The following is a 26,947-nucleotide window of genomic DNA, read 5'->3' as shown; positions in this document are numbered from 1 at the left end:
CTTTCCCTAATTCACCTTTTCAACCCCATAACTTTTCGTTATTTACTCAGCACACCCAAAAACAGAATCACCCCCCCCCATACATACTAATGTACCAGACTAATAATAATTACCGTTCGTTAAACTCGTCATTAATTGGAGGTCAGACACCCATGCAAAACTCAATCAACAAATCATTACAACAAGCTAATCATGTTTTAGATACAGCAGAGACATTCAAACATGTTCCAATGTGTACTGTCCAAGTCTACCAGTTCTATATAGATTCAGTAACTTGGAAGCAACTATGAGATCAGCATACTCACCTGCCTCGGCAGAAACCCTAAGAACGGTTCTTAACGCTGCGAATTGAGACTTCACAAGATTTTCCATGTCAATCTCGTCTTCTAAATTTCCATCGAATGCTGATATGGTTTGATACAGAACCCTACGGACATCACGGACTATGAAATCCTGCAAATGGAGAAACAAATAGAAAAATAGATTTATCGAAGACATTCAAGAAACTAGATTAGGCGCAAATGATAATTCCGAGTGGCTGAACACCTGCGTATGATCTGTGGGGTATTGCCTCTTATTCATAGTATCCAACTTGGGGGTGCCATTGTTAAGATGTTCTGTTTCATCCTCAGACTTGCAGAGTTTTGCCCATCTCTTGTATTCATGACCCGAGTTGAGAACAGTCAGAAAGAACTGTGCTAGTTCTATCTCCCCAACTAGATCATCCCTGATGGCTCCTGCATTTTGGCAAAATAAACCGTTATGTTCGATTTCATGCAGAATGGGAATTACGATATACTTAAGGGTAAAACACAAACAATTCGTTTGAGTTTGGAGACAGTCAAACCTGTCAACGCCAGCTTTGAGCAGATCTCAGCATCTTGAAGGTTAGGAGGCAAAATGCCTGGTGTGTCCAATACATAGATGTTTGGACGACTACCGATCTGAAAAAAATGAAGATTCTTCACTTTTAACATTACTGACAGCAACATGTTCAACACTTATATTGAAATCTAAGTCAACTAAAGGACATATAAGCTCAAGCATGCGTGTATCATTGAACATAAACACACATGGAAACTCAATTTGCCAAGTCCGTGGGTAAATTTTATGAACTAGAACTAGCATTTTGAAGTAAGGAATTCAGCAGCCTTCTAAGACAGTTTTTTTTCCTCTGAGCAACATATCTCATAGATGCTGACAAAATAAGGGCACACCTTCAAGCTGGTAATGTCTTTAGTATTTCCCGGTTCCGAACTGACTACTGTATGCTTCAGCTTTCCTTTTTCTGGAAATGTGAGCATGCAAAGAATGGTGGCTTGATTGTAAAAAGCTGATATTTCATCGATAAGCAATGCTAAATTGAGGAGATAATATATACCCGCAGCGCTAATCCTCCCAATCTGATGCAGAGCATTGGCAAGAGCAGACTTCCCAACGTTAGGAATCCCGAGAAGCATGAACGTTGTGGTATGATTTGTATGGCCACTCTTGTGCAGTTCCCTAACTTTACTATGCAAAAAGTTGAGAAACTGCAAAACAAGCAACAAGCCTTAGTTGCTGACCCATCAAGATATCCAAAAATACAGAGAACTAGAAGGGGGGAAATGTTACTTGCTTGACACATTCTTTGTTATGCGAGTTCACTGCATAGGAGGGACAGTTTCGCCGCTCAAAGTAATCCATGGACTCCTTCAATCCGAAAGAATCTGCCAGCTCCATCTTGTTCAACACAATGATTCTTCTCAAGGAAAAAGCAGTAAACTTTCTCAACAACTCGTACTCAGACGAAAAAGGAATCTGCAAGATGGGGAGTTACATCATCGGACAAAAACGTGAACTTGGTCTCTGTGAGACATTTAACCAAACACTTGGTGGGAAAAGGAAAACCCGGAAAACGAAAAAAGGGCAGCGGAAACGAACACGAGAGTCTCTGATCTCAAGAACGAAATCGACCAATGGGATACGATCGGAAATGGCCCGAGCTGCGGCCGCCATGTGAGGCCCGTACCATCTCCGATTAGGGTTTCTCGACGCTTTGATCACAGCTTCTCCGATTTCCCTCCCAATCTTCCAGTTTCTAGCCGTTGACATTTGGTGAAAACTAAGCATCGCGCGCGTGTACACGCGTGTAAATAAATGCACGCGCGTTGAACCCAACAATATTCTATAGGCCCGATATTGAGGCTAACTATGGGAAAAATCAGCCCGTTTATGGGCCCAAACCTAATATCCATCGTTAGAAAATTATATTTGCTTGTTGATAATAAATTTCATATTATTTAAACAGATATAAGCATTCAAATCAGATTGATGTGGGAAATAAATTTGTGTAATGAAAATGTTAGACATATTTGCACACGTGTCATAAATGTATCTGATTTGTGACATAATTTCGATGTTATGATACATGAATGTTGTTCAGAAAATACTGAGATTATACCATGAAATACTCGGTTTGGTGGATATATCACGAACATTTAACACTATATATATATATATATATATATATATATATGAGCATCAGTAATAATAATAATAATAATAATGTAACAGAATAAACGACGGGCCAGTTACAATTAACTGCAAAATTTTAATGAAGATTTATAGAACTCTCTTTTTTATATCTCATATTATTTCTTTATGAATGATATTTTATTTTATTTTATTTAAGACTACAGCACGCATAGTTTAGCGTAATGACACATATATATGAGTAAACAAATCTTTAACACAATATATATATATATATATATATATATATATCATATTTGAGCAAAAAAACCATGGACCGAGAATTGACCTTCTGCACTGGGCCATCCAAGTCAACGTTGCGTTGACTTGATTCTAATTTCTAGGCAAGGAGACATTGTCTGAATCTTAAATGCTTTGCTGTGTTCTTTGGTTCTCTGCATTGTGTGTGTACCACTTGTATACCATGGACGAAGACTGGATCCTGTACGCCACATAAATATGGATCAGATTTTTAACCACAGCATAATATATATATATATATATATATATAATATGAACACATAATAATAAAAAAAAATCTTACTATACATAGCCTTATTATGCCGAAATATATAAAAATAAAACACATAATATCCTTAATGTTCGTTTTTATCATTCGTGTTTTCACATTTCGGCATTAATTGCATTCGTAAGTGATCAATGGCACAACAACCATAACCGCTAATCTTTTTATTAATTATCACTATTAGTAGTATTAAATCATTTAGATTTTATTGCCGTGTATACGTCAACACCACTCATTAACTCTTCCGTTTCTCAACATGGACGACATTGCTTGTTATTATATATGTAATTATATATTATCATGTAATATTAATTATTAATTTCGATGGCTATATATTTTTACTATTGGTAACAAAAAATACACGGTATTAAAGAACAATTTTTTGTTATGATGTCAAAATGTGATTTATTTTTTTGGATTTGAATTTCTATTAATTATAACAAGCAACGAAGATATTGTTAAATAGAATTTCTAAAATGTATACACCAACGCGATTAATTTCGTCCATATGTTTGCTAAAACGTCATGTTCATACCAATCTAATATTGGGATCGAGATTTATTAATCGACGACCCTTGTTATGTCACCGCCTGAAAAATTAGCTAGGTAGGGTTTGCCTTCATCTTGTTTTATTCATGCCATATATATACAATACTATAGGTCTAGGGATTTGCATACCATTATTATAAACTTCCGACTTAAGTTAAAGACCAAATAAATCGCGTGTGTTTAGTGTGTATTAATAACAAATAAAAGTTGCTAGTTTTATTTTATTCGAGCCACTCACGAAATTAATACTAATTTTTATAAAATACTGTATGTGTTTGGACCGGACCCGAATCGGGTCGGGAATGATTCAATTGGATTCTTTCGGTTTTATAAAAATATATACCAATCAATTATTATATTATATTCAGTTCATTTCAATTTCGGTTTCAGCTCCGTTCGGTTCCGGTCCAAATTTTTTTATAAAAAAAACTAAAAAAATCAATTTTTTAAAAAAGAACTATTTTTTTAATAAAAAACCAGAACCGAATCTAACAGAAACAGAAATTGAAATGAATTGAATATAATATAATAATTGATTGGTACCTATTCTTATAAAACCGAAAGGATCCAACCGAATCATTCCCGACCCGAACCGAATAGGGAAACGGACACAGCTCATATATATCTATATGTGTTTGTATGATTATTTTTCAAGAAAATATAATGCATCGATTTTGCCGAACAATTATATAGGGAGCTACGGAATGTTGTATAAAGAGCCCATGTTATTTGCCCCACAACAGACGAGGAATCCAAAGTCGCTATACTCTTCCACCAAAGCAACTTTGGTATATATGGAAATGATTAATGCACCTTCCAAAAAATCACATAATTAGTGATAAAATAAAATGAACGACCCAAGCTTGAGTTACCTTATGGTGTTTACATGTTCTCACCCTGGGTTTAAACCCAAACGTGGGGCATTCACATAGACTTCCCCGGTCTTGTGGGAGATGTAGTCGGATCAAAAGGTCCGGTGAACTTTCGGATTATCAAAATAAAATAAAATAAAATGAACGTTCGTGGACTATTAAGCACCGAATTCTCGTGGGTCTACAGAAGTGACAAACGTATTATATATATATATATAATAAATGCAAGATCCATGTGAAAGTATTTGCTTTTTTTCAAATTAATCATTTATTACTTCAAACTCAAGATATAGAAATAAATACCAATACAGAGACTGCATGCATGTAACATCACACGACGAGATTTATATAATCCATTTAATTATCACGCTTTTCCCATCAATTTAGTGCATGACTATGATAACCAATATTTTTAATGGTCGAACGATAAAACCTCATCAAAATGAATGATAAACAATATTAATCTAAAATTTATTTGATAAACTAGCTCAATTAAGTGCCTCTAAAACCCAATCTAATGGGAGGTAACTATTTGAAGTCTAGTCTATGTTTCTTTTATACAAGCACTTGTTGGAATGATTTCTAAAATATGAAAATAATAATATTTATTGAATCGTCAAATTGCATATATAAACAAGTGTGACATTTATTAAATATCTAACTAAATTAGGGAAACACTAAATTAGTGTGTGTGTGTAATGAGTTAGATAAGAAAAATTGGATTAGTGAGTTTCATAGAAACAAGAAATTATATTTATGTACGAAATCATTATATATATATATATATATATATATATGGAAAAGGTTATTCGTACGTTAATGGGGATGCCAAGTGCATGGATAAAATTTGTTTTCCTTTTTCTATTAACAGGATGGTTCAACTACTACCTACCCCATCCCCTTGGGCGTTTAATGAGACAATCCCTAACTTTTTTTTTAAAAAAAAACTTTTGTTTATTGGTAATCTTTGCTTTAATATTAAATGGCCAAAAAAATTCATATAATCTTTCTAAGTCAACGAAAAAATCATATATATATTATTTTTAATAGATATGTTATATGTATATATGTTAGTTATAATTATTTTTATTTTAATATACATATTAGTTGTATATATGTGTTGCATATATAACTAATATATATAGATATACATATTATTTTTAATAGATATGTTATATGTATATATGTTAGTTATAATTATTTTTATTTTAATATGTATATTGTGTATGTATATAAAATTATTTATAATTATTTTTATTTTAATATATATATATATGTATTAGTTATAATATACATATATAGTGTAGTTATGTGTATATGTGTCTTATTAATTACAAATAATTTTATTTCTAATATATATATGTATATGTGAATTTATATGTTAATTTAAATAATTTATTTAATTTAAATTTTGTTTGAAATGATGATGCGACATAAATATGATGATGTGGTCATGATTTGAAAGTCATGTCATTGTCACATCATCATTTTTGTTTGAGTTGATAGACGGGAGAATTTTTGGCGAATTTTAAAAAAGTTCGGGGTTTTATGAGTTAATCACACCAAATATAGAGTTTAATTAGTAAACAAAAAAGCAAAAGGGTTTTTCGTTGACCGAAAAAGAGTACAAGTTTTTTTTGGCGATAGCCCGTAATATTTATTTTGTTCGTTTATTATTCAACGTAAAATTAATTGAGAGATTTTCGAACAATTAAAAAACACGGATAATCCGCAATTTTATATAAGTTATATTCAACTTTGTACACAGTATATATATATATATATGTATGTATAAATTTACATATATGTCCATTTGTATTAACACATGGTCATTATAGTTATTTCAAAGGAAATGTATTGTGGTGTTGAAAACTTTGCTTGGACTAATCAACAAGATCTACACCCAACATTCCCGCATATAAATTGTGTATTAATAATGATTAAATTAATCCAAATCGATTAATAGATGTTTGGCCAAAGTTATAGTTTAATAAATTTTTATATACGAAATTAAATTCAATTGGGTTTTAAGTAACAACATGTATTTTTACCGTAATTTAAGCCCACCCAGTTACAAATCATATGGATATAACCCAATCATAAAAATAATGAAAGTTTTATAATGAACCTAAAATCTGTTTATAAAATAATTATTATTTTTAATAAAATTAAAACCCAAATCAAATCCGAACAAACTTGAAATTTGAAACGATGTTAAAAGTAAATGAGGATAAATTTAAAAATAAAAAATGAAAACCAAAAAAACATTATTGAAACCTGAAATATCTAATACTAAACGCGGAGCTTCTGACAACATGTGAAAGAAACCACAGGGCCATCAGCACCCACGTATATGAATATACAGTTATTAACATTTGATAGATACTATATTGTAATTATTTAAATAGATCGTTAAACTCGGATTTATATATTGCCTTTGAAATCTAAAAATTTCAATAGTTTTGTTTCTGCTTATAAGACTTTAATATTTAAGGTAAGTTTTCAGTGCGATGCAATTCAATATTCAAAACGGTTGTATTTTTTTTTTTTTTTTTTTTTTGCGAAACAAAGGTAAATGATTTATTCTTTCAATATACACACACATATACATATATATATATATATATATAGGTGCTATCCTATATGCGAATCTAGTATGAACAAAGGATTTTGTTATAAAAAATAAAAAAAGAAGATATTTTCCACATTGTTTTACAACCAACGTTGATCGGCGAGTTTCTTGAAGTCATAGCTCTCTTGCACGCTTTCGCTATCGAACCTTCGGATATGATATTAGCAAAAGTCGCCATCCTACAGATCGAATCCCATGGAATTTTCGACAACCCATTTCAGAATGTCCTGAAATAAATCGCATCCACATGTGATTTTTCGGTTTCTTTAACCTCTTTCCTCTCTCCATATATCATAATATATAGCGTATCCTCTATATATATGGCGCATCAAAAAACAAGTACTCTCCCATATACTTTCTTTCTTTGCGATTCTTTCTCTTCTTCAACTCTCAGAGAGAGAGAGAGAGAGAGAACTGTTCATGCATGGCTGCGACGATGATGATGATGATGATGATGAGCAAGACAAGATGGGCGGTGACAGTGCTGGGGAGGTTTCTGAATGAGACAGTGAGTTTGGTCGTGTTCTGTGTGTTGGACATAATAGATTGCTTGCTCTGTCTCCTCTACAAAGCTGCGGATTATCTGCTCGAAGCAGAATGGAAGCCTTGCTATTGCTTGTCGGCCAAGGAACCCATCACCACCACTCGTGGCAAAATCCTTGTTTCCCACAACAATGGCGAATCCAACATTCTCACCCTTTCTCCTCCCCAAGAACTCAGGTATTTTTTTTTTAAAAAAAAATTTTGCATCGATCTTTCTGATTACAGTCGTGACAAATCCGTGCTTGTTCGTACAAAAACCGACGCAAATTTGTATTAGTTTCTTGTGGACCCGAAACAAGATGGATCAAGATTCTCACTTTCACCTCTACAAAGAGGAAATATATATGGTAGGTTTTTAGTTTTATGCAATTTTGCATGGAAATCATGTAATTTGAATCGGTTTTTAAAATTTTGTGCAGACCCTTCTTCCCTCTGTCTTCCCATTTTACTTTAATCTATGTCATGATTGATGATTTTTTCACCGGTTCCATGATTGACAAAAATATAATTTACATGGCGTATTAACTGCGTATATGTATAGTTCACGATCCAAGATTCAGCTCGAGGAAATCTCCGACACTCTCTATTCCCGTGCCTCTCTTATATCCGAGCTCTCGAAGCTCTCGGTTGACGAGCTGAGCAAACGGTTGCCTAAGGTTCGGTCAGAATACGCTGATCACGAGAAGGCGAGGAAGAAAGGAAGAGGGAAGAGGTTGACCGTGAACTTCACGGTAGTCGAAATGCTTCAAGGAAAGATCCGACCGCAGAATCTGAATCCGGTCTCGAGGTGGTCGGATTGCGATTGCGGGTTTTGCACTTGTTGGGCCTCAAGTTGTCGCAAAGATCAATCTCTCTTTGTCAAAACTCAAATCCCGAAAGGTAATAAAGTTCGCACCTTTATAAAGTTCACACAAAATCTTCGTTACTACACATATTTTGAATCTTTAATATTTGAACACGTATGAACATTTTGCGGCAGTTACATTTACTTTTTTACAAAAAAAAAAAACATTTTGCGGCGGTTTTGATTGGTTGAGACAGGAAATACGGCGAAAGAGGACGTGTTGTTCATCCACGGTTTCATATCTTCTTCAGCGTTCTGGTCGGAGACGGTTTTCTCGAACTTGTCGAGTTCGGCCAAGGCGAATTATAGACTATTCGCTGTAGATCTTTTAGGGTTTGGGAAGAGCCCTAAGCCTGCGGACTCACTCTACACGCTAAGGGAGCATCTGGAGATGATCGAGAAATCGGTTTTACAAAAATACAACGTGAAGTCTTTTCACGTCGTCGCTCATTCCTTGGGCTGCATTTTGGCTCTCGGCCTCGCTGTCCGACACGGTGGCTCAGTCAAGTCGCTCACCCTCTTGGCCCCGGTAAGTTCCGTATATCTCATAGAAATCCCGAAAACGAATGCGTACGTATGTATGCCGAATGAAATCGATACAAAACAAAACGTTTTACAACTTGCATAGGGGGGTGAGAATTAGTCTATTGGTAAGGTACGACCAACCAATGAATATGAATGTGTATATACATATTAGTACAAAGCATTTCATAAATATCATTATCATACGTACGGACCATTTCATAAGAGGTTCTTGATGTCCAATCAAGGTGACTAAAACGTTTCACATCACACCAAGATTTTCATGAATTGATAAATCAATCCAAAAACTACGTTGTCATCTATCTCTTTCGTTCATGAAATATACCTAAACCAGTCTTGTACAAACTTCATATATATATATATATATATATATATATATATATATATAATGTTACAAAAAAAAAGTTCGCCTTACACAGGTTTTGATATAAAATTGGACGTAAGCATTAATTGCTTCGTTTTGATGAACATCCAAAACAAGTATTATTATCCATACAGGTTATATGACCATGATTATGATTATTTAAGCATACTCTTATAATTTTGCATGTTAGTGTTTAAACTATAGGTGACTAGTAATATTGACAGATGCATATATAGAATATTGATTGTACGTATGTACACGTATATTGCAGCCGTATTATCCGGTGCCAAAGGAAGAGGCCGAGCCGACGCAGTACGTGATGAGGAAGGTGGCGCCGAGAAGGGTGTGGCCGCCGATATCGTTCGGGGCTTCGATGGCGTGCTGGTACGAACACATCAGCCGTACCATTTGTTTGCTCATCTGCAAGAACCACCGTCTATGGGAATTTCTCGCCAAACTCATCACACGTAACAGGTACACACTCTTAGTATTATTTAACCACCTAACCACATTTTCAAAACCTACCTAACTATATTAACACACACATTTAAATTGATTAAGCCCTGATATTTTGCCATGGACCAACCACTAGTGACTGCTGAAATCTACGAATTTAATGCAATTGATGTCTAGTTATTGGCTTAGTCGCACCACTGACCAAAAAGCTTTCGGAGTCGTCGAGGTCTTATCGTGAGTGTGTGTGTATATATATGTTGTATATCGCAACAAGATTTGAAAATGCATGGATAATATATATACACATATATATACATAACGGACCATTAAGGTTACGTGAAATAAATATCGTCCGTGACGAGTTTTGCCGTGAAATTAGGTGTCTCGATTTATTTGGAAAGCTAATGGGGAAAGAGTAAAGAGTACTTAATTAGGCTACCTACATAGACACCAAACCCACCTATGATTTTAGAAACATTTGAAATTTTAAGTTTTTCAGGTATACGTTGTTTTGAGAAACCCCATATGGAAATATAAATCGACATATATACCTATATATATATCTACATATGGTATAACACTATCCTATGGTTTTTATTTTACAGGTTTCTAAATATAACATAAATGGTTATAGAGATGATGATGTTTTGCAACCCTAGAAAATTATAAAGTTAATAAGAAGAAAAGGAGAAACTAGAGTAACTATTAGCCTCCGATTTAGCGTAACACGTAGGAAAAATCCCTCTTTGTGGTTAGGAAAATTATGGGCTAGAGTTATTGTTTACCAAAAGATAACAATTGATATGGTCAGTCAATGCTTGAATAGAATTATCCCTAAAACATATTTTATTAATAAATAAAAAAGACAAAAAAGAACAATTCAAATAGTATTTTTTATATTAGAAACCTTTTTTATTTTTATTTGTATAAATATTTGATGGTTTTAATCTTTTTCCATTTCATCTATATTATGGATATTATTTTAAATTAAGATGATTTAAAATTGATTTATTATTTGCATTTTAAAAGTAAAATATTTAATTTCAACAACATTATTAATCCCAAGTTTATTTGATATCGATCGCACGAATTCTTCTTTTACATTCATTTTAGTTTTGCATCATATCCTCCCCTATATTTGTAAAATATTTAATTTCACAATTGAAAAAAAAAATCTATTTCTAACTATGTTAGTGTAATCACATCACATTTTCCAACTTATTTTAACACGATTTTTTACGAAAATTACTGAACATTCTAACGTTTTTAATTTTGATGATCAACTAAGTTAGTGAATATTTCAGAATCTAATAAATAATTCGATATATTATCTTCTTAAATCAAAATAAAAAAATGTGATTTGAGATGAGAGTGAATAATGCAGGATAAGGACTTTTTTAATGGAAGGCTTCTTCTGCCACACGCACAACGCGGCATGGCACACGTTACACAACATCATATGTGGAACAGGGAGCAAACTCCATACGTATTTGGACATCGTGCGAGACAAACTCGATTGCCACGTCACCATCTTCCACGGCAGAGACGACGAAGTCATCCCTTTGGAATGCAGCTTCGACGTTCAACGTCGTGTTCCACGTGCTAAGGTCAAGGTCGTTGAGAACAAAGATCACATCACCATTGTTGTCGGCCGGCAGAAAGCCTTTGCCAGAGAGCTCGAGGAGATTTGGAATGGAGTTTGATTTTTACATTTTTAATAATTGTGATCAATTATATAAAGGGGTTTTTCAAATATATATATATATATATATAAACGAACCCTTTTCGAGGGGATATAAAACAATTTAAGAACTAGTAATTCTTGAATTGGGCTTAAGTTGTTATTGTGAGATTGAGATTTGATGATATTTGTAAAAGAAGAGAAAAAGGAAGAGAGATGAAAGCGTCAATTAAAATAAACATTCTTCAACATTTATAATTGTATATGTGTATTTTCTGCCTTTTTTATGAATACAATACAAAAATTTGTCATTTAAGTTTATTATTTTATAGATTTCTTGTCAGTTAATTACGATGGCGGTGATTAATTTAGTTAAATATGTATGATAATCAATAATAACAACAAAGTTGAGATTCACCTTCACTCTTTGGTGTAAAGAACAACAATACGACTACACACATCATCGTACATGTCCACAAAACTGAGAGATCTGAAACGAAGGAATCCGAACCGATTCTGAGAATATAAAGTGTGGAAACCACCGACAGATTTCATACATCATCAGTTCGTACTTCATACCAAAAGATATAACAGAGGGGGGGGATCTAATAATCTATCCAAAATCTAATAGAGCTTCTTAGATAGATTAAACCCTAGTAAAAACTCAGACAAACTAAACACTAATCTCTTACCTCAGCTTGCTGCGTTTAGGTATTCCTCCGCTGGGTCCGGCTCGGGACTTCCCGAAAGCTTTCATCTTCCTCCTCTTACGTTCTTCCTCGCTGTCGGATTCATCCCCTTGCTCTCTATCTGCATTGCTCGCTTCCCTTTCCAGCTCTTCCCATGTCTTTCCCTTCTCTTCCTCCGAATCTTCCTCCGAGTCCTCCTCTTCCTCGTCCTCCGACTCCACAAGCGACTCGCTGTCCGAAGCCTCGTCCTCTGAGTCCGACTCCACCTCCACATCCGACGGCTCATACCCTTTGTCCGACTCTGCTGAGTTGTCGGACTCCGAATCACTGGCGTCCAAGTTCAGGAACTCCCATCCCCCGTCGTCTATGAAGCTTTGCGGGTCATCAGTGATCGTCTTCAGAATCTGTCGCCAGTTCAGATTCAGCTTGCTCTCGTAGTACTTAATATCTGTCGTGTCAAGCCACTCCTTTATCCCGTCGAGAGAGCTTGTCGGGATCGAGTCGATCCTGAGAACATCTTTCTTGAAGTCCTTGAAGACGATGGCCATATCAAAGTTCTTCTGCCCGAACCCGACTCTCTCGAGATTCACAATCTCGATCTCACCCAGCGTGACCACAAGGAACGGGTATTCTATGAGCTCAACGAGGCAGCTGGAGCTTGGGATGATAAAAGCAGAAGCCTTGTGCGGGACGCCATGGAAACCGAGCTCTTTCAAAGGTTGATCGAACTCGAGATCCAGACCTCTGAACTGGGGTTGTTGCCACAGATCATTAACCCGGTTCGCAAAACTCTGAAAATCCATGTTAATCTTGTTCTTCCTCTCCCGCTCCCGCTGTTCTTCTTCAATTTCGTCCGGGTCATAGGCTGATCTCTTCCCGCCTCCCAACGTCTGGACAACATCCATCACCTCTACGTAAAACTGAACATCCTTCGTTTTCTTGGTTCCAACCATGATGTGATTGTGCAAGTGGAAATGTAAGAGAGTGATCATCTCCTTCTCGGCCGGCTGGAAGAATGCGTGTTTTATGTTCCCAAACATGATGTCCACACGCTCGTCAGGTCTAGTGGTGGAATACCTGAAACCATTCACATGAGCTTCCAACGATCCGGGAATCTTCTTGCGACCACCAAACGGAGGACGGATCCAGAGCTCAGACAGCCTTATAGGCTTGAACTTGTTGCCTGCAAGCTGGAGTCTCTCCTGGGTGACCAATGTGGCCCGTTCAGCTCGTTCTGACTCGCGGGCCATGACTTGCCGTCTAAGGGTCTTAATCAATTGAACCACTTCACTGATGTGCCTCGGATCCTTGGACCGGAATGACACCTCCTTGAGGTAGATGGCACCCTGGTTTTTCAACAAGTTTGTATCCTGGGAGTTGAAAGGCGTACCCGGCACATTGAAGATGATACGGATATAGCAGTTGCGGTTTGTATCTTGCTGGCTCGAAACTGTTCTTATGGTAGCCACATGGAATGGGACCATGCAACCATATATGGGTAATAACACAGCCTCGTTCTTCTGATCAACCTGGATCATAAAATCTCTAGGTGGCGGCAGGTCGTTAACATTCTTGTAAGCGATTAAATCAGTTGAACTCTTAGAAGCAGCACGATTGTCTCCAGCCCCATTTCCACCACCAGCAAGTCTTCGAGCAGTTTCTTCGTTCTTCTGGCGGGCAAGCTCGGCCTGGTGCTGTTTCCGTAGCTCCTCTTTTGATACCTCCTGGTTATCTGACCTAAGAGCTGTCTTAGATATGAAGTTCTCTGAACCAAGGACCTTAGATTTTTTCTTCGGTTTCTGTTCTTCTTCGTCCTCTTTGAAGGAATATGACACATCTGTTAACGCTTTGGAGCACTTAGAGGTCAAAACAGGAACCTTTTCTCCCACGATAACAGTGTCTGCCAACATGAGAGAGAAGTTCTGGTTCTTGCGGTTACCGGACTCACACTGCAGATTCTGGAAACCAAGACAAACGTTGAATACCATTTTAGGTTTCAACACCTTTTCATTCTTTGCATTAATATTTAGTCCCGACTCACGGAACTCAAGACCAATACCAGTCCCAGCAGACTTTGTAAGGTTCGGAACCAACTCAGGAGCTTCCTTCTCAACCACGGCAAGGGCTGCTTGGTAGGCCGAATTGACCTTTGTTCCTGGCTTCAATGCACTAATGGCAGCATCGTGTGCTTTGAGAAGAACCTCATAAGCCTTGATTTGCAGAGAATGTCCATCTATCAGATAAGTCCTGGCAATATTTGAGCAGTAACTACTGTACCGAGCACCAACAGCACAAATTATGACACTCGCTGAATCATAGTAGAGCAATTCATCATTGCTTGCAGCACTTGGTCTGAGATCGAACTCGCCTCCACTCTGGAATATTGGTGGATAACATATATCAACATTCTCAGCTCTTAGCTTCACCTTGGCTTTAATCGGATCTAGTATTGCTTTTTCAGTCAAATCCATAAAGGAAGAGTGAGTGACTTCTTTCTCGTCATCAATAACATTCTCAAGCTTAGGAATGACAACATTGTTCATCACATTGTATGTCAGGTAAGCAGCCTTTTTCACGTTCATGATCTCAGTTTCATCTTTGACAGCAAAGAGATCAGACAACCCAGGGGTGATATCTGCAAGCTGGAAGTCAGCATTTTTTAGTTTATCAGCCCATGTCTCCAGAAGATTACCTTCAGGGGCTTCACGAGCTATGTATCCTACAATAGGGGAATCAGCCTTGGACTGACCTCGGATAGCATGAAATATAGCATCCATCTGCCCTGTCCCATCATCAGCTTTAGGTTTCACATGCATAAAAACATCTATATCCAATTCGTTGCGAGCAGGCTTTTTCACAACTTCTAGTAAAGATGCCTTCTTCATACTACACAAGAAATGGATCTGCTTCATAGTGAAAACCATTATTGTGTCGGGAAATTCATACCCTAGAAGCCAAATGTTCAGCGCTGACGATTTCAGGTATCTCAGATCATCAGAGGCAGGAGGCGTAGCTATGGCAAGAGCATCAGCAGATCCCCAAAGGTCTGCCTTGTGCTCAGCCCAGTGAGCATACAAGGATTTCAAACGTAAGGTAAAACTAGCGACATCAATGGAATAGGCACTTCCAGATCCTGCAGGCGCTCCATTAGGAGGCCGTGCATTACCATTTCGAACATCTGCCATGTAAAGAGACAAGCAGGAGGCTTACCTGGGCAAAAAAGTAAAATACTCAGAGATGTCAGAAGATATAAAGAATGGCTAACAGTTAGACCCAAAAACTGACCCCAAAAATTTCCCCTTCCATTTCCAGCAGAAGAAATATAGTTATGAGAAAGATTAGACTTAACATACAACAGAATCTAGCCTCGTTGTGAATAACAAAATCTGTGCAAAAGCTTTTCTCAACACCAAACTACATGTGAATAGAATATCTTTAAATTCTCTACAAGGCCTAGCAAATGATCTCAGAAAAAACATGAAAGCGAGAAACCCTAAACAAATATCAAAACATCAAACTAGCAATAGGACCCATATGAAACTATCTGCCACCTTCCCAACAGCAAAATCTCAAGCCATGTACGGTAACCCAAAGAGAAATATCGATTTTACAAGCATTGGTTCGTTATCTTAAAAAAAATACCTATAGATCCTGAGGGTAAAGAAGCATACGACTACACAGCGAAGCGGAACAATCTAGGGTTTGGAAGCTTGAAACCGAATTCAACCCTATATGACCGAGTGCTCACCACTAAATTCTACAGATGGGAAAGAATCAGCGTAGGAAAGTCACGCACCTAGTCTATAAGCAGGCAAACTTCAAGGTCAGCCAGGTAAAATCGCTAAATATCGATGAAACCCTAGAAATGCAAAAACGGATAAAACTTGTTAATATCTACATGATTTCCTGACACTACGAAATAAAACAGACCCAGAGAAAACTGTGACGGGTGAAGAACAAAGAGATCGAAGAATACAATAGAGAGAAGGAGACGAGTTCAATCCCAGATTGAACACTAACAAATCGAAAAGGGGTCAGACGAACAAATCCGCAGAAACTAACCGGAGAGATTATTGAAACTCACAATAACGTAGTAGCTCCAACGCTATGGCGGAGGGGAACGGAAAACTCCGGCGACCTCCCGGCGGGAGAGAGACAGAGAGTGAGCGGGAGATGGTGATAAACAGTGAAACAAGAGGGAAAATGGCTCTTTCCGCGAGGCAAATCGGCAAAGGTCGGTATTTATAGCCGTTCAATCGGCCCGGTCTTGTAAAACAAACCTGACATTTAAACAAACCCGATCAGTCTTAATGGGCCTTTTTTGGGCCACACATATGGTCCAATTAAAATTGGAAATGGGCCCATTTAAATGTTGCATTGACTGACCCAGTTTTGGGTCAATTTAACGGTCCATCATAATCACCTTCTCGTCGTAACTCGGAAAGAAAAAAATAAAACGGCAGAAGAACAATATTTATCTTAGATATAATTATATACATATATACATAGACAGAGAGATGTTTTGGGAATTGGGTCCATCGAATGAAACTTTAAGATTTTGATTGATAACGAGGAAAAAAAAAGATTAGATATTGCGATCGAAAAATACAGTTTGATAAATTCAGTAATTGAACACAATGATGATACATACCCAATAGGTTCGTTATTAAAATTTAACAAGTTCACCTTAATTATCCCCCAAATCTATTTGATGTGGATCCATTTGGCGCGACTAGGAACGCCGCCGCTGACAACGAACAACTGATAATATCCCGGCGGAGCCACCGCGGACGTCGCCGGAGCATCGCACTCCACGGCGAAATAACTGTCCCCCGCCGCAGCAGTCTTCCTCTTTGCTCCGCCGCACGCCAAAAACAGCAGCCTCTGGTTCATAGCGAACGAATGTGTCGTAAACGACGGAGCAACCACCGTTATAGCCACCGTCGCGTCGAGTTCACGTCTCTTGATCTTGAACTCAACGCGAATCCTCTGTCTATAAGCCAATTTAACGTCCGGGTTTAACGCCGTGATAACGGGCCTAGGCGCGTCAGCCGTTAGATACGGCGGGTAAAACGCCTCGAGGCTGAGCTCCGTCGGATACATCGCCGTGAAATTGTAATTGACGTTAGGGTTGCTTCCTCCGACCAAAACTCTTCCGTCGGACAACAAATGAGCCGTCGAGTGGTAAAGCCGAGGGATAACCGACGGGTTCAACACCTGGAACCTCGATAAACCGGAGCCGGTTTGGTTAAACCGGTAGAGAACAGGGTTCAGAACCGGGTCGCGCGCCACTCCCCAACCGGCCGAGCCCTTGGCGGCGCCGTTCACGATCAAAACGTCACCGTTCGGTAACGTTATCATGTCACCCATTACTCTGCCTACAGGCATTTCCTCCATTTCCCACTGCGGAGATTCCGAGTTAATCACCATCCTGCCACAGCTCCTCGACGCCGGTACGAAGATTCCTCCGTCGGCTTTCCGGTTCGCCTCCGGCTCGGTTCCGCCGCAAACTAAGATTTCGGCGACCGGGTTTTCGGCATTGTCTCTAGTGAGAACCAGAGGAAGAAGAACAGAGGATCCGGTACTCGGATAATTACGAGAAATGCCACCCGGCATAACCGGGTAGTTTCGGATCACTACGTCCTTGTTGTAATCGAGTAATATTCCACGATCGCCGGCGAAGATGAAGAGATTTCCGTCAGGAGAAAGATGAAGAAAAGGGTAGAGATTGTTCGGTATCTTGGCCGAGAAGAGTGTCTCCTTCAAGAATTGGAGTTGGTATAGCTTTGTATCTGATTTCGGTATGAACTCGTACGAGAACTGAAACCTGCCGCCGACCACGATGATCCGACCGTCCGGCAAAACCTGGTTTGAGGCATACCTGTCGAATAACAAAAATCCATGAACCATGTAACAGACAAGCATACAAATAGAAGGCTTCCTAATTTGTCTAGTATCGTGTCTAGTGGAATTTCGTGCCGTACCATCTCGGAGAAACCAAACCGTTGGGATCCTCATGCCAGTCGCAATCAGGACAGGGCCTAAAGTACCTCACAACTCTCTCTCCGGTTCGGTAACCACCGGTCTGAACCAACTCGCCGTCAGACGACAACGCTCCGGAAGAGCACCACGTGTCGGTCAAAATAGTCAAAGGTCGGACCGTTCGTTTGACCGGGTCAAACTCAACCGAGTGAGCGTAACATACCTGGTCGGTTTGGCATCCCTGAACAGGTCCGGTTATGTTGGACGGGCCGGAGTCAGTCCGGTCGAACACAATGACTTTGTCGTTCGGTAGAAGCGCCATGTGCATTGCCGAGATTCCGATGTTTCGGCTCAGAATCTTCCATCGTCCGGCAGCCACGGTTGGATCGGCTGGCCAGACCGGGCCGAGGAACGGAGAGAGAGTCACCATTGTTATTAGAAGTGAGAATCTTGACTCCATTGTTGTGTGTTCGTGTTTTTTTTTTTTTGGTTGGGCTTTCGGTGGAGATAATGCTGCATGGAAAGAGAGATAAATGGGCATATGGCTTTGTAGTTACGACGTTGAATGCAGTAAATGAAGGACAATAGTTCAGTTGTTCATGCAAGAGTCAGTGGGGTGTGCGTGTATACAGTGACTGGTTTTTCACCTCTATAATAATGTAATGTGTCAATGTTTAAATTCCATGTCAGATATTTAAATTTTCATTAAATGGCCCCATTATATATATATACACACACACCCTTTTTCCTCTTTGATATTGGGTATTACCGTATTAGCTGAAAACATGATATCTCTTATACAATTGACTCTAACATTAGCAGTATTTAATTAATACCATTTCACGGTAGATGAACACGTAAATAGGTACATTATATATAATAATGTTAAATGTAATGATTGGTCCTTGTCCCGAAGTTCATATTAAACTGTAAAAAAAGATAATATAGTAGTTGAAAAGTCCATAAATATTGCACCAACGAAATTAGCTGTAAGCACGCGACCGCGTGGCCCACCACCACGTTTATATTATAATCTTTCACTCTCTTCACCGCTTCATTTATTTCTCCTCCCCTTTTTCCCGCATCTTTCTTAAAATTCACTGCTTTGCAAATTTGGTATTTATGTTCCGTATTTTCTCTATCTACGAACTTTGTTCGCTTTGTATGTCTTTGTTAATGAAAATTTTTCACCAATGGTTATTATATTGTAAATGAAATATTGTGATTATGTTATCAAAAGAAAAAAAATATTAACGATGATTGGACGCACCGAATTTACATACACACATATGCATGTATGTATATACGCACCCCCTAGACATGAATTGAGTTCATTGGGCCTGTGACCACCATTTCTGATCCATTTATGGGCTGAAATTTAATGCCTTTATGGTACGTTAGAGGATCATTTATAGCCGATTAACGGCCCATTTCGAATTATTGAACGAAAAAAAAATCATGATTTGTATATATATATATATATATTTTAAAATTTCGCTCTTAATAACATAACAACTATGTACTAGAGGTGTGGCCGTGGACAACACGGTAACTGTGAATTGGGCCTAATTGTAATTCCAAAGGGTTAACCCATTTAATCAAAATTCGGCCCACGCCCACAAACATGATTTGATGTCTCTGGGCTCTTCTTTCACGATCAAATCGCAAACCTGTCTAAATTTCTTTTCATCCTGTTCGTTCCTCTCAGAGCCCTATGTACAATCCGACTGACCCCTTTAGCACGTTCATGGTGGAAGCTTCTTTAACCGAAGATTCTTCTTGTCATTGAAATTAGATCTAGATATTTATGTTAACATTTTTTTTTATCAACTTCGTTGCTTCCGACAAAAACAAAAGTTGCTACCTTTGTTTTCCTTGATGTCAACTAAAATCCACTCAATCTGATTAGAACCAAATCTTCTAACCGTAATTTGCGAAAATGATTCGAAAGTGGACAGAGACAAGTAGGTCAAGGTGTATTGAAAGACAGGGTCAGTGTAGGGTTTACTTAAGTCGCTCTCTGCAACTTGCTCTTCCCAAAAACCTCTCTGGGGCATTTCGTCGAACACATACCATACAGACACGAAAAAAAAACCGCCAAAAGGGTTGATGAAAAAGATCAGAATCGTGATGTCGAGCATATGAAAACCATTGAAAATATTAATAAATTTCGAAATGAAAATGGAAAAGGAAAAACCTTTAGCGTGATAAATGAACGATCTCTGTTGCGATCCTTCTCCTTCGTTCGCCGGAGGTTGTCCGAGTGAAAAACCTGGTCCTGCTTTACCATGATTTCGGTTTGAGCCCCGAAATGTTCAAGAACTTTGCAATTTTAACCAATATTTCTGATTATTACAGAAAAGACCCAAATGTTAAACTGAAATCGAGCAAAGGCCCCCTAAGGAAAAATAGGATCTACACATGGACCCTTTGATTTTTACTTTTATACGAAGAACCCATTCGACACAACGAATAGTGGAAAATAAAAAATCATGATGAATCTATAAAATACAAATAGATATGTAAAATATACGAATTATATGTAAAAAACATTCTAATTCCAAAAACTTAAAACTTGATTTCCTTATTAGTAACATTCTTTTAGTTTTTTTTTTATAGAAATGGACGAACGGTTCGGTTCAGATTAATCGGTTATGATTAGTTTGAATTCGGTTAAATCAGTTATTAATTAATTGATTTGAATAATAGAACCGAACTAAAAACTAAAAAAAAATCCAAGTTGTTTAATTTGCTCAAGGATATGGTTGACAATGGGGAGTTTGATATGGCCATCTCCGCCGATGAGTGTATTCCAATGCAGGGAATGGATGGTTGATCGGGCAACCGACACGAACCATAGCAAGCCGCTCATAGGCAGATTGATCCTACAGATTACAGTGTACCAAATCTGGAAGGAACGGAACAATAGGATTTTCCGATCGGAGCGAACGACGAGTGATGTGATTCAACAGCGGATTGATCGAGTATTGCGCAACATCCTGATTTCTGTTACAATGGCAAGTAACGGTGGCAGCCTTTCCACGTTGCAAGACTGGTTCTTCTTGTCGGAAAGTATCCGAACGCACCAACGTTAGAAACACGCACACCACATTCACATTTTGCTTATTTTGTGACATGGTTATCCTATTTTGTACGGCTGTGGCTGGATGTTTTGTAAGTAAACTATTTTAAATTAATGGATAGATTCACCTTATACCAAAAAAACTTGCTCTTCATCAACAACACCGCGTTTGAGATAAGGCTGTAATCTTGACTCAGTCAATGCGAATTTTGGTACACAAAATATAAATCAATCACATGTTCTTCAGACAAGACGGGAGAGATCTTATAGTTCTATCTTCCTACTAGAAAATTTTCTGTTCTGTAAGTGGGGATGGATCAGAGATTGACAGAGGCGGCGCAGTCTGGAAACATCGACGCATTGTATGCGATAATTCACGAGGATCCGTTCATTCTCGACAAAATCGATGCCGTGCCTTTCGTCGACACTCCCTTCCACGTAGCTGTAGAATCCGGGAGGATCGCATTCGCAATGGAGATGATGAATCTGAAACATTCTTTTGCAAGAAAGCTGAACACGAATGGCTTGAGCCCATTGCATCTTGCTCTGGAGAAGGACCAGACCCGGTTAGCTCTCGAGCTAGTCAAAGTCGATCCCAGTCTTGTCCGTGTCCGTGGCAGAGAGGGTACTTACTTTCTCTTGAACTTCTTGTCTTGTTTCCGTGTTCTGATGTCCAACAATCTTGATTTCAAGATTTGTGTTTTTTTTTTCTGAAATCGTTAATAGGTATGATTCCACTGCATCTTGTTGTGAGAAAAGGAGATGTGGAACTTTTGACAGAGTTCCTCTTGGCATTGTTGATGAGCGAGGAGACAAAGATCATCTTGGGATACAAGAAACAGATCAAGAATCAGAGGAGAAGAAGACACAAGTTCATTCAGAAGGTTCCAAGCTTAGGAACGTTGAGTGATTGAAGCAAATCAGGAATGTATCAACACTAATTCATCTTTATTCCTTATGTGCAAATACGTATCTCTAGTTTCCTTTTATCTCTTTCAGAAAATGTTCTATATAATGTAAACTGTATTTCAAGTCAATATACAGAGAATTTCTTTCTTTCTTCTACAGACTTAGTAACACACGTTCTCTTCCTCTTCCTTTCTAAGCTTCCGCATCTGATACATTCTCCACTGCTCTAGATTTCTTTATGGTATCAGAGCACCAAGATCGTCAATCTTTTCTTTCGTTTTAAATCTGTTTTTCCGCCTCTGTTTCTCACCTTTTCCCCACTGTTTCCAATCCTTTGTCTCTCTCAATATCCTCATGGAAACTACCCAGAAACCGATTCCCATCACTTTGAATGGAGAAAATTATTTCTATTGGTCGAAAGCGGCCAAGGCTACGCTGAGTAGCAAGGGATTGTGGAGCCACATCGATTCTGATCGTGGTGCGACATCGCAGATTACGGCGACAGAAGACGCAGCCCCACCCCCTGATCCGGCATTGCTCGCCGAGAAACAAGCCAAATGGCATCAAGCGGACCAGTTGGCATTAGTTCTCCTGCAAGGATCTCTTGATCCTACTGTGTTGCAATCCTTCATCGCTCTCGACTCTGCAGCAATGACCGCTGGCCACACAATCTCCTTCACACAGGAGGAATTCAAGAACTTTGCCCTTGCACTAAAGGATAAAGAATCTGGTAATTTCTCTAACTTATCCTCTCCTCATGTCGTAATTGATTCGGGTGCTACAAATCATATGCTTAAAGACCGTAATCTGTTTCACACACTTGACTCGTTTTACGGCATGGTCACTGTGGCGGATGGTAAACTTGTTCCTATTCGAGGACGCGGGAAGTTTCACCTCTTTGGCATGGAATTTTATGCTTATTATATTCCAGATTTTAGTACCAACCTTTTATCTATTTCTAAACTCATTGGTGATACCGATTGCAAGGTTGTTTTCAGCACTAATGATGTGGTCTTTCAGGATACTAAGTCGGATAGCTCGTTTGGACACGGAATAAAGAGAGGCAATCTCTACGTGATAGAAGACTTGCACTCTCCCTTTGCTTCCTCGTTTCATGTTTCTGACTCCTTATGGCATGATCGTTTAGGTCACCCGCATAATAAAGTGCTTCATTTACTTGTACCGCAAACCAAAAACATTGTTTGTTCTGAACTTTGTGAGGCTTGTTGTACTTGGTAAACACTCTCGTTCCGTTTTTCCGATTTCCCAAACAGTTTACGATAATGCATTTGATTTAATTCATTCTGATGTTTGGACTGCACCGTGCTTTTCCCGCGATCATTTCAAATATTTTGTTACATTTATCGATGAAAAGACAAAGTACACGTGGTTATATCTTTTGAAAAATAAGAGTGATGTCTTCAATGTCTTTCAAACGTTTGTTTCATTTGTTACTAATCAATTTGGTGTGAAGATAAAATGTATACGGACGGACAATGGCGGTGAGTATTTGAATCATAGCTTTCGGACTTACCTTGATACTCATGGCATCCTTCACCAACGCTCTTGTCCGAACACCCCGCAACAAAATGGAGTTGCCGAGCGCAAGAATCGACATCTCATGGAGGTTTCCCGAACTCTCCTTTTCCACAAACATATTCCAAAGACCTATTGGAGTGATGCGGTTAAGACGGCATGCTACCTAATTAATCGTCTTCCAACCCAAGTGCTTCACGATAGATCTCCATTTGAGGTACTCTTTCACTCTAAACCTTCTATTGATCATTTACGAGTATTTGGTTGTGTTTGCTATGTTTATGTCGATTCTTCTAATCGCACCAAGCTCGACCCGAAGAGTGTTCGTTGCATTTTTTTGGGATATCCGAATGACCAAAAGGGGTATCTTTGCTATCACCCCGCCACCAAACGCCTATACACATCTCGTGATGTGAAATTCGATGAGCTTCTATCCTATTATGAAGACAACGATTGGTCCAATTCTGATGTTCTTGGGTCTCAAGGCACTGCTACCTCTGACCCTGCTTCGGAGCTTCTTGCCCGATATCAACAGCTGGGTCTTTCCCCTACGGTCAACGCCACTTCATCTATTCTCGGCCCACCTCCTACTGTCTTGGCCCATCGTCAGGTTTTATCCTCCTCACCCTTGGCCTTTTCTCTTCCATTACAGACTAACGATGCAGGTACTAGCGGTTCACCGCCTCCGTTTCAACCCTCTGTTTCATCGGATGCGTCGCTTCAGGGGGAACCACCAAACCCTGATGCTCTCGGCCCAGTTGTTTCATCGGATCCATCACCTACAGATGCTTCGGCGCCAGCTCGGGATGATCCGCTTGCAGATAGCTCGCCGATGTCAGCTCCTTCTCAGCACGGACCAGCTCGCGATCTCTGTTCTGGTGACATTCCACCGTCACCTGCCCCCTCCAGTCTAGCGCCGCCACCTGATGTACCCACTGTAGCACCAGAATTGCGTCGAAGCTCTAGACCCCACAAACCGAATCCTCGTTATGCCCATCTGTCGACTGTTACTCATCCAATCGGTGAATTCTCTTCATTACATTGTTTTCCTATTATTGATCAGTGTTTCTTGAGTACTCTTGAGCAGGGTTATGAACCTCAGCGTTATGACGACGCCAAAGACATCCCTGCTTGGCAGCATGCAATGCGGGATGAACTCGATGCCTTAGAACGTAACGATACATGGGAACTCATCGAACTGCCACCAAACAAGAGAGCCGTGGGTTCGAAATGGGTTTACAAAATAAAGTACAAAAGCAACGGCGAGATTGAACGGCACAAGGCACGCCTTGTTGCCAAAGGTTTCACACAAACTTACGGGGAAGATTACACGGACACCTTTGCACCGGTTGCTAAGATTTCTTCTATTCGTGTCATACTTTCTCTTGCGGCTAATTTCTCTTGGTCTTTATGGCAGATGGACGTCAAGAATGCCTTTCTGCAAGGTGATCTTGCTGAGGATATTTAATGCATCCACCGCCCGGATATACCACGCAACCTCTTGTTTGCAAACTCAAAAAGGCAATTTATGGACTTAAGCAATCCCCACGAGCGTGGTATCAAAAGCTTCATGATGCCCTCTCCGGTAACGGTTTCATACGTAGCAACAATGATCACTCACTCTTTATACGTCGCACGGATTTGGGCATCACTGTTCTCCTTGTGTACGTTGATGATATTATCATCACCGGTGATGACAATATCGGTATTGCTGCTACGAAAGAACACTTGAAGCTGACTTTCGATATCAAAGACCTTGGCCAACTGAAATACTTTCTTGGGATTGAAGTCACTTATGTTGCTTCTAACATTTTTTTGTCTCAAAGGAAATATACCTTAGATCTTCTACAGGAAACCGGTAAACTTGGAGCGAAACCCGTCCGGACCCCGATTGAAGAACACTTCAAGGATCAACGCGAGGGGGAATTATTGGACAATGCCGACCAATATCGCCGCGTTGTAGGTAAGCTTATATACCTTACCATTACACGTCCTGACTTGAGTTTCGCTGTGCATCAGGTCAATCAATGGATGCATGCTCCAACAACAACACACTGGCATATGGTGGATCGCATTCTCAAATATTTGAAAGGAACGCCCAATAAAGGTTTATGGATGCAATGCAACAAACACACGGAGCTAATCGGATATTGTGACGCTGATTGGGCGGGAGACAGAACGGACCGAAAATCCACCACTGGATATTGCACATTTGTTGGAGGGAATCTCGTCACATGGAGAAGCAAGAAGCAAACCGTTGTTGCGAGATCAAGTGCAGAAGCCGAGTACCGGGCCATGGCGAACACTACAAGCGAGCTAGTTTGGTTGAAACAATTACTAGAGGATCTCGGTATCAACCTTCATAAGCCGATCCCTCTACATTGTGACAACCAAGCGGCATTACACATTGCTTCCAACTCAGTATTTCACGAGCGGACGAAACATATAGAGGTCGATTGCCATTTCATACGAGAAAAGATTACACAAGGGACAATCGCACCAATGTATACGAGAAGTCAGGATCAACTTGCGGATATACTCACGAAGGCCACAAGTTCATTTGTTCTCAACAAAATTCTCTCCAAGATTGGTCTCTCCGAATATCGCCGACCAATCTTGAGGGGGAATGTTGATGAGCGAGGAGACAAAGATCATCTTGGGATGCAAGAAACAGATCAAGAATCAGAGGAGAAGAAGACACAAGTTCATTCAGAAGGTTCCAAGCTTAGGAACGTTGAGTGATTGAAGCAAATCAGGAATGTATCAACACTAATTCATCTTTATTCCTTATGTGCAAATACGTATCTCTAGTTTCCTTTTATCTCTTTCAGAAAATGTTCTATATAATGTAAACTGTATTTCAAGTCAATATACAGAGAATTTCTTTCTTTCTTCTACAGACTTAGTAACACACGTTCTCTTCCTCTTCCTTTCTAAGCTTCCGCATCTGATACATTCTCCACTGCTCTAGATTTCTTTAGGCATGTCCCGAATGCATCCGAGACGTGACCGTGAACGGCCAGACGGCTCTGCATATGGCCGTGATGAACGATAGATACGAGGAGCTTGAAATTCTGACAGGATGAGTCCAGAGAATCAGCGGAAAAGACGGTGCATTGCTCGAGATTCAAGTTCTGAACAAGCGTGATCAAAGTGGTAACACAGCTTTGCACCTCGCTGCCTTCGAGGATAATCACCAGGCAACATTTCCACCCCTCCTCTTTC

General features: G+C 39.1%; 4 protein-coding genes and 1 pseudogene across 6 annotated transcripts; 2 read left to right on the top strand and 3 right to left on the bottom strand.

The window, feature by feature from the left end:
- Window positions 1–156: 156 nt before the first annotated feature.
- Window positions 157–2,097, bottom strand: LOC104815297 (DAR GTPase 2, mitochondrial). The gene is made up of 7 exons (XM_010543642.1): window positions 1,924–2,097; window positions 1,615–1,800; window positions 1,382–1,532; window positions 1,218–1,288; window positions 848–944; window positions 547–737; window positions 157–453 (listed from the first exon to the last, which is right to left on the bottom strand). The coding sequence occupies exons 1-7, from the start codon at window positions 2,092–2,094 to the stop codon at window positions 217–219; spliced, it is 1,104 nt and encodes a 367-aa protein (XP_010541944.1). The 5' UTR covers window positions 2,095–2,097; the 3' UTR covers window positions 157–216.
- Window positions 2,098–7,204: 5,107 nt separating this feature from the next.
- LOC104815288 (probable lysophospholipase BODYGUARD 2) lies at window positions 7,205–11,704 on the top strand. Its single transcript, XM_010543630.2, has 5 exons — window positions 7,205–7,813; window positions 8,178–8,515; window positions 8,678–9,009; window positions 9,659–9,861; window positions 11,228–11,704. Exons 1-5 carry the CDS (start codon window positions 7,518–7,520, stop codon window positions 11,544–11,546), a joined length of 1,488 nt encoding a protein of 495 aa, XP_010541932.1. The 5' UTR covers window positions 7,205–7,517; the 3' UTR covers window positions 11,547–11,704.
- Window positions 11,705–11,931: 227 nt separating this feature from the next.
- LOC104815267 (FACT complex subunit SPT16) lies at window positions 11,932–16,442 on the bottom strand. 3 transcript variants are annotated; one of them, XM_010543615.2, is made up of 3 exons: window positions 16,298–16,442; window positions 16,010–16,072; window positions 11,932–15,423 (listed from the first exon to the last, which is right to left on the bottom strand). In XM_010543615.2, the coding sequence occupies exon 3, from the start codon at window positions 15,396–15,398 to the stop codon at window positions 12,213–12,215; it is 3,186 nt and encodes a 1,061-aa protein (XP_010541917.1). In that variant the 5' UTR covers window positions 15,399–15,423; window positions 16,010–16,072; window positions 16,298–16,442; the 3' UTR covers window positions 11,932–12,212. The 3 variants fall into 3 exon arrangements, with proteins under 3 accessions (XP_010541917.1, XP_010541923.1, XP_010541908.1); XM_010543621.2 differs by lacking the exon at window positions 16,010–16,072 and having other exon boundaries at window positions 16,276–16,442; XM_010543606.2 differs by lacking the exon at window positions 16,010–16,072.
- A 363-nt stretch (window positions 16,443–16,805) lies between these two features.
- On the bottom strand, window positions 16,806–18,750 carry LOC104815258 (aldehyde oxidase GLOX-like). The gene is made up of 2 exons (XM_010543595.2): window positions 18,198–18,750; window positions 16,806–18,094 (listed from the first exon to the last, which is right to left on the bottom strand). The coding sequence occupies exons 1-2, from the start codon at window positions 18,734–18,736 to the stop codon at window positions 16,918–16,920; spliced, it is 1,716 nt and encodes a 571-aa protein (XP_010541897.1). The 5' UTR covers window positions 18,737–18,750; the 3' UTR covers window positions 16,806–16,917.
- A 2,839-nt stretch (window positions 18,751–21,589) lies between these two features.
- The window catches only part of LOC104825081, a 7,006-nt pseudogene continuing 1,648 nt past the window's right edge, over window positions 21,590–26,947 (top strand).

The sequence above is a fragment of the Tarenaya hassleriana genome, unplaced genomic scaffold (genome assembly GCF_000463585.1).
Source record: "Tarenaya hassleriana unplaced genomic scaffold, ASM46358v1 Cleome1, whole genome shotgun sequence".
Classification (NCBI taxonomy): domain Eukaryota; kingdom Viridiplantae; phylum Streptophyta; class Magnoliopsida; order Brassicales; family Cleomaceae; genus Tarenaya; species Tarenaya hassleriana.
This window is presented reverse-complemented; position numbering and strand designations above follow the sequence as displayed.

Coding starts and splice junctions, on each gene's coding strand:
- LOC104815297 (XM_010543642.1), bottom strand. CDS start 2,094: ATGTCAACGGCTAGAAACTGGAAGATTGGGAGGGAAATCGGAGAAGCT. Junction 1,289..1,381: donor TGGGAGGATTAGCGCTGCGG/GTATATATTATC, acceptor TCACATTTCCAG/AAAAAGGAAAGCTGAAGCAT. Junction 454..546: donor ACCCCACAGATCATACGCAG/GTGTTCAGCCAC, acceptor CTCCATTTGCAG/GATTTCATAGTCCGTGATGT.
- LOC104815288 (XM_010543630.2), top strand. CDS start 7,518: ATGGCTGCGACGATGATGATGATGATGATGATGAGCAAGACAAGATGG. Junction 8,516..8,677: donor CAAAACTCAAATCCCGAAAG/GTAATAAAGTTC, acceptor TGGTTGAGACAG/GAAATACGGCGAAAGAGGAC. Junction 9,862..11,227: donor AAACTCATCACACGTAACAG/GTACACACTCTT, acceptor TGAATAATGCAG/GATAAGGACTTTTTTAATGG.
- LOC104815267 (XM_010543621.2), bottom strand. CDS start 15,398: ATGGCAGATGTTCGAAATGGTAATGCACGGCCTCCTAATGGAGCGCCT.
- LOC104815258 (XM_010543595.2), bottom strand. CDS start 18,736: ATGCCCATTTATCTCTCTTTCCATGCAGCATTATCTCCACCGAAAGCC. Junction 18,095..18,197: donor GGTTTGGTTTCTCCGAGATG/GTACGGCACGAA, acceptor GTTATTCGACAG/GTATGCCTCAAACCAGGTTT.